At 37.0% G+C, this 7,103-nt stretch overlaps 1 protein-coding gene across 1 annotated transcript in view; it reads right to left on the bottom strand.

Annotated features, from left to right (window-relative positions):
* Positions 1 to 7,103, bottom strand: part of LOC109378343 (sodium/glucose cotransporter 1-like) — a gene marked incomplete at its 3' end in the record, with an annotated part of 48,515 nt that overhangs the window by 32,452 nt on the left and 8,960 nt on the right. Inside the window, exons 3-4 of the mRNA XM_019634759.1 lie at positions 6,309 to 6,413; positions 4,987 to 5,046 (exon numbers count right to left, since the gene is read on the bottom strand). Of these exons, the coding sequence (XP_019490304.1) occupies positions 4,987 to 5,046; positions 6,309 to 6,413 (165 nt within the window). The remainder of the gene's footprint in view (positions 1 to 4,986; positions 5,047 to 6,308; positions 6,414 to 7,103) is intronic.

Below are 7,103 nucleotides of genomic sequence, written 5' to 3'. Positions count from 1 at the left end.
CGCAATGATAATACCAACATGGGCCAGTGAAGCGACGTCCTCCACAACTAGACTGAAGAACAAAAGGACAGCAACTTGTCTGTTCCCCTTCCCCAACTCCCCAATGCTGTTCCACTCCCTAAATTCCCCAATAAAATCTTAAAAAAAATAAAATAAATAAAAAAATAAAAATACTAACAATCTAGGTATCTATAAGAGGCTGGTTAAAATACTAAGGTACATTTACACAATGAAATACAATATAGCATAAATAAAGAATAAAGAAGGTCTATTAAGTAATAAATATATGGTAAACAATATGTATTAATATAATACAATCTCATTAAAATTTTATGTGTGCACATTACACTTGTGCATATATATGTTTATATATACACAGGAGTGATTCTGGCACCATATATAAAACAAAATACTTCTGGAGACTGGGATTATGGAAATAGAGGTGGAATGGGGAGAAAATTTCAAGTTCTACACTTGGGCTGTAACTTTTTTTTTTTTTACAACCAACATCTGTTACTTTCAAAATAAAAAATCTCAGAGGTATTTAAAATGAAAAAAAATCCTTCCTTAACCAATATTAGCTTTTTATTGGGTTGTTGGAAAAGTCATGACACATAACGAAAAACATAGAAAAAATATGTCATGACTTTTCCAACAACCCAATAATTAAAAAAGATAGCCATTCCATTGAAAACAAAGATCCAACTATTATGCTGTTGACATGAGACAGATTGAAACCAAATTATCAAAAAAATAACGAAGCCTTTTAGGTAAAAACAAACAAAAAAGCAAACAATATGACAGCACTGATGTTAACATAAGATAAAATAGCATTGAAGACCAAAAGCCTTAAGCAAGACAATGAGGTTTTGTAGTCATAACTATAAAAGGTAAAAGGCACTAATAAGACATAGTTGAGAACATATAGGCACCAAACATCTTAGTAGCGACAAATATAAAGCAAAAAAATCTTACAAGAGGCTTATAATAAGTACTCAAATAATGGTAGTTATTTTTACTATTAGAAATGTTCACTACATTTATCATAATAGTGAAAAATTATATAGAGCCTAAACTGCCCAATAATATGGTACATAAATGGTGGAATGTACATATGATATAATACTACACAATTGCATGTAAAGTATCTATAGCTACCTAGCCAAGTTTATATAGACCTAGGGAAGATATTANGCTCTTAACCAACTGAGCCACTCGGCCGGCCCATGTCAGTCTTTTTAATCTTAGCCATTCTAGTGAATGTGTAGTGGTATCTTATTTTAAGTAGTATTTATTTAATGGATCAATGACAGTGAACATCTTTTCATGTGATTATTTGCCATTTACATATTTTCTTTGGTGAAATGTCTGTTCAAACCTTCTTCATGTTTGTGTTATTAGAGGGTTTTTTTTTAAAGAAAAATATGTACATATATTCTGGACACAAGTCTTTGTATTGTATATATAGCCTATAAATATTTCTTCCCAGTCTTTAACTTGACTATTCATTTTCTTAAAAATATGTTTCCAAGAGTTAAAGTTTTAAATTTTATTTTGAAGTCTGATTATATAAATTTCTTCCTTTATGGTTTATGCTTTTGGTCCTAGGTAAGAAATGTTTACCTACCCAATCACCTTCAAAACTTTTTTGCAGTAAGTTTTTTTTAATTGAAGTAACTGACATATTATATTAGTTTCAGGTACACAACATAATAATTCAATATTTGTATATATTGTACCTTCATTTTTGAAGAATACTTTTGCTGGATATAGAATTCTTGGTTGAGTTTTCTCTTCCTTTTAGCATTTGACTGTCATTCTAATGTTTTCTGGACTCCATTGTATCTGATGAGAAGTCATCCATTAACTGCAGGTTTTTGCTACGGTGGTTACCATGAGGCTTACATAAAATAATTCATAGATATAATTGTCTATTTTAAGCTGATAACTTTGCGTACAAAAACTCTACCCTATTACTCCCCACGACATTTTATGTTTCTGATGTCACAATTTACCTTTTTATATCATGTATCCATTAACAAATAATTGTAGCTATAGTTATTTTTAAGTTTTGTCATTTAACCTTTAAACTAGAGTTAAGTGATTAACATAATACGACCATATTACAGTATTTGAATATTCTGAATTTGACTATATACTTACCTATACCAGTGTGTTGTATATTTTCATGTTAGTAATTAGCATCCTTTTATTTCAGCTTGAAGAATTCCTTTCAGCATTTCTGGTAAGGCAGCTATAGTGGTGATGAAGTCCTTTAATTTTTGTTTGTTTGGGAAAGTATTTTTCCTTCATTTCTGAAGGACAACTTTGCCAGGTAAAGTATTCTTGTTTGGCAGTTTTTTCTTTCATCTTGGAGTAAATCATCCCACTGTCTCCTTGCCTGCATGGCTTCTGCTGAGAAATCCACTAATAGCTTTATGGGGGTTCCCCTATATATGAAGAATTTTCTTTCTCTTATTGCTTTAAAATTTTTCTCTTTGTATTTGATTTTAGACAGTTTATTATAATGTGTCTTGGAGAAGATAGTTTTGGGGTAAAATCTGCGGGGGCGAGGGAGACTTATGAACTTCATGATCTTGGATATACAAATCTCTCCTAAGATTTAGTAAGTTCTCAGTCATTATTTAGTTAAATAAGCTTTCTGCCCCATCCTCCCTCTCTTCATCTGGGGCTCCAACAATAATGTAGACTATTTCTCTTAATAGTACCCCATAGTTCACATAGGCTTTCATCACTCCTTTTCATTCTTTTTTCTTTGTTCTTCTCTGACTGGATAATTTCAAATGATTTGTCTTCTACTTCACAGATTTTTTCTTCTGTTTGATCCAGTCTGATGTCAATGCTCTCCATTATATTTTCATTTCATTCATTGTATTTTTCAGCCCTAGAATTTCTGTTTGGTTAGTTTTATGATTTCTCTCTGTTAAACTTCTCGTTTTCCTTATTGAATTGCCTTTCTGTGTTTTCTTGTAGCTCACTGAGCTTCCTTCAAACAACTATTTTGAATTCTTTATCAGGCAAATCTCAGATCTTCATTTTTTGGGGTCAGTTACTAGAAAATTATTGTGTTCCTTTGGTAGTGTCATGTTTCCTTGTTTTTTCATGTTCCTTGAAATCTTGCATTGCTTGTCTTTGCATTTGAGGAAGCAGTTGGTAAGACTGGCTTTTGAAGAGAAATACCTTCAATCATAGGGATTCTGAGGCTTTCTCAGACCTTTTTTTAAAAAAGATTTTATTGGGGAATTGTGGGAGGGGAACACTGTTGGGGAACTGGGGAAGGGGAACAGACAAGTTGTTGTCCTTCAATCTTAGTTATGGAGGCACAACAAGCTCAGCTCCAAGTCCAGTTGCCATCAGGCCATCTGTCGGCAGCTCAGGGCACCTCAGCTCAAGGTGCCGTGTTCAATCTTAGTTGTGGGTGGGCGCAGCCCACCATCCCATGCAGGAGTTAAACCGGCAACCCTCTTGTCAGGAGTACATGCTTTCACCAGCTGAGCCATCCCGCCACCCTTCAGCAGCTCAGCTCGGGCGCAGCTCACTGGCCCATGTGGAAACCAAACTGGCGACCCTGCCGCTCAGATCCCGTGCTCTTAACCAACTGAGGCACTCGGCTGGCCATTTCTCAGGCCTTTTGTATGCATAAACCTGCTCCACACTTCTTATTCCCTCATGTGGGGCAATTCTAAAAATAGTATGTTTTCTCGTGATCCGGCAAAGCCAGACTGGGTGCTGCCAGTCTCCTGTTTGCTTGCTTTCCCAAGGGTGGCACCAAATGTTCAAATTTGTGCGCTTTCTCCCAATCCACAGAGTCAAGCTGGCTTTCTGTGCATGCTTGCTACCTTTCGGCAAAGGCTTCTTCTTACCACCATCAGGGCGCTCAGAGGAAACTGGCCACAGGGTGGAGGTATATAGGGGTGAGGTGTGCAGAATGTTGGGGTGCCCATGGACCAGTTGGGGGGATTTACAGGTGAGAAGTCCCCAGTCGGTCATTGGCAGACTTCCTAATAGTCTGCAGAGCAGTCAGTAGGATTCTACTCCTTTGATGCCATCTGAGAGCCCTGGTTGCTATTCTCTCAGCCACTTCCTGGCCCCCAGTCATAGAGCAAACCTCAGTATTCTGAATGGGATTGAAAAGCAGGCCTTTTGGGCAGCACTCTGAACAACTGGAGTAGCCAGACACTTACTCCATGCTCTCACTTTCTGCCATGGGAGAAATCTTAGGCTGAGAAGGTCTCTCTTGGCACTAAGCTATGCTACCTTGGAGGAGGAGTGACATAGATGAAGTGAAACTGTTCCTCTTACCTTCTTCAGTGTGTCGCAATACGCGATTTTTTTTTTTCTCTAGCCAAGTGCTAGAACTTCTCCACTGAACTCTTGGACTTCCACAAAGGCCCTCTCATCTGTTGGTGAAAGTCTAACTTGGTGTGTTCTTTGGGAGAAGTCAGTAGAAAACTCTTTATTTTGCCATGTTGATGATGTCACTCCACACATCCCTGCAGATGTCCAGCATGGATGGTCTCTTTGTTCTCCTCTCTCACGTCACTGACATGTCTTTGTCTCCTTAGAATCAGATTGTCAGTTCCTCAAAAATCCTGTTTGAGATTTCGTTCCATTCACAGACCAATTTGGAGAGAAGTAACATTTTTAGTATATTATCTTCCAATCATTAACATAGTTGTTCCATTCATTTATTTAGGTCTTATTTGTAATTAAAGTTTTAAAATGTTTTCTATAATAGCTTTAAAAGATGAACCCTTGAGTAAGGTCCAGAGTGAAATAGCAGGCAGTTACTGGTGTCTGTTTACCCAAGGTGGATCAATGTTATTCTCAGGATTTAGGGAAGTCAGCACAAGGATCAAAAGGCTGAGAAGTTGAACTTATCTTCCAGAATGTTTTTAAGGACAAATGTAATATTTGTAAGCAAAAGTACTGTAGAGAATAGAGTAAATGATAATGGACACTCACCCCAGCTTTAATGTAAATAGGAGAAAATATCCAACCAACAACACAGAGCAGAAATGGAGCCTGAAACCAAGAAGAACAATTACATCACAGTCCCATCTAGGCCACGCTCTTATATGAGATGCAAGCTCAGTTACTATCTGTTATGAGCCTAACTGAGGTATCACTACCGGGAACCTTATAAATAACAGCCTAAGCATACACCTTCCAGTACAACAAACTTAACTTATAGGCACTTGATCTTTACCTATAAAGGGATGCATTCTTAATTGTGGTGGGTTACCTGAGACAGTTTTCAAGGTATTTATTTTTAACTTATTGTTTGCTTACTTCTAGATAGAACTGAAGGTGGCTTATAATTAAATATGAAAGATAGTTTTAAAAAAAGCAAGAAAAATCAGAAACCATTCAGATAAATGGGAGAAAAACTATAGCAAAATTTCAAATAAGTTATTGAAATTAAGTAAAAAAATTGGCTCTGGCTTTCTTTACAAAGAAGAGGTAAAGTAAGTTGAATATATGAAGGAGATGCTAGTGAATTCTGAGAGGAAACAGTGGTAAAGACCAGGGCTTTGTATTAGGTTTGGAATTGACTCTGCTAGAAGTATTCTTTATTTTTATAGTCTATAAGAAGAAAGATGAGACTCAGGATGTAGGGAGCTTTCTGATTTATCCCCTCCCCTCAAAAAAGCCAGATGATTTATATAGAGATAGATGAATTAACATAAAACTTAAAATTTAGGTGAACAAATTCTATGTCCTACAACAAATATATACCACAGACTAAATAAATAATTCATTTTATAAGTTTTATAGTTGAAACCTGGTATTCCTAGGAGATCAGTTAGGAGTTTTGCAGTAGCTAGTTACATATCTCAATGAGCTCAGTTAAGCCAATTATCAATATATACTGCAAATATATACATATAAATAAATGCATGCATATGTACACATATATATATACACACATATATACATACAGATACAAATATAAATATATTTGTATCTGTATGTATATATATGTTTAATATGTTAAATATACACATATATTTAAATGTTAATATGACCTTTTCCCTGCCTGACTAGTCTCCTAACAGTTCTTTGTTTACTGTAGTCCTGTGGTCCTTAAATGTAAAATTAATTTACTAAGAAGAAAGAAAACTAGCACAATTTTTTTTGAGAAATCAAAGACTCAGTTCCTTTCTTCCATGACTTCTCAAGAAGTCTTTAATATTTACTCAAGGTTGAAAGCAAGTTTTATGTTTATGAGTTTATTTGGACAATGATAAAGGTAGAGGTTAGTTGCTACAAAAGGTATTACTTACATTCCACTCGAAGGCCCCTACAGCAATCCCTGAAGTCGCTGCTGTCCCAGCCAGGCCCATAAAGTGGCTAGTGCCAATATTTGAGGCAAAAAGAGAAGCACCGATCTGATAATCAAAAGACGACTCTATTTCAGAACTTTTAGTCCAAATCCAAGAATTAATTTTCACAAATCTAAACTCAAACTGAATTTTACAGTTTCTCAAAAGGAAATATTCCCTGGTCAGAATTTCCATTCGTGTCTCTTCTATACTAAACCTAACCATAAATTAGAAGCCAAGGGGAAGGGGGAGAAAGTGAAAAAGGTAGAATAGCCATTCTTATGTTACCACCCTCCACAAGCTCCACTGACTTACTTGCAATTCCCTAATGCAGAAATATTAGGAGGAGTGTAATTTCATTAGTATTTAGAAATAGTTTAAAAATACTGGGCCGGCTGAGTGGCGTGCTGGTTAGGAGTTGGCCTGGGACATTCTGAGCAGCAGGGCCCCAGTTCGGATCCTGCTTGGGCCAGTGATGCTGCGCCCTCTACAGCTAAGGTGATGAACAACAGCTTGACCTGGAGCTGGGCTGCCATGAGTTGTGGGCGACTGCGTAGGCTGCAGCCCCTGCTGCAGTAGGCTGCAGCCAGCGTGAGTGGCCGGCAGCCGGTGTGACCTGCCAAGAGCCGCTGTGAGTGGCCATCCAATGGCCGGCGAGCAACTGCCTCACCTGAGAAGAGCGCAATGATAATACCAACATGGGCCAGTGAAGCGACGTCCTCCACAACTAGACTGAAGAACAAAAGGACAGCAACT

The sequence above is a fragment of the Hipposideros armiger genome, unplaced genomic scaffold (genome assembly GCF_001890085.2).
Source record: "Hipposideros armiger isolate ML-2016 unplaced genomic scaffold, ASM189008v1 scaffold_1888, whole genome shotgun sequence".
NCBI lineage: Eukaryota > Metazoa > Chordata > Mammalia > Chiroptera > Hipposideridae > Hipposideros > Hipposideros armiger.
This window is presented reverse-complemented; position numbering and strand designations above follow the sequence as displayed.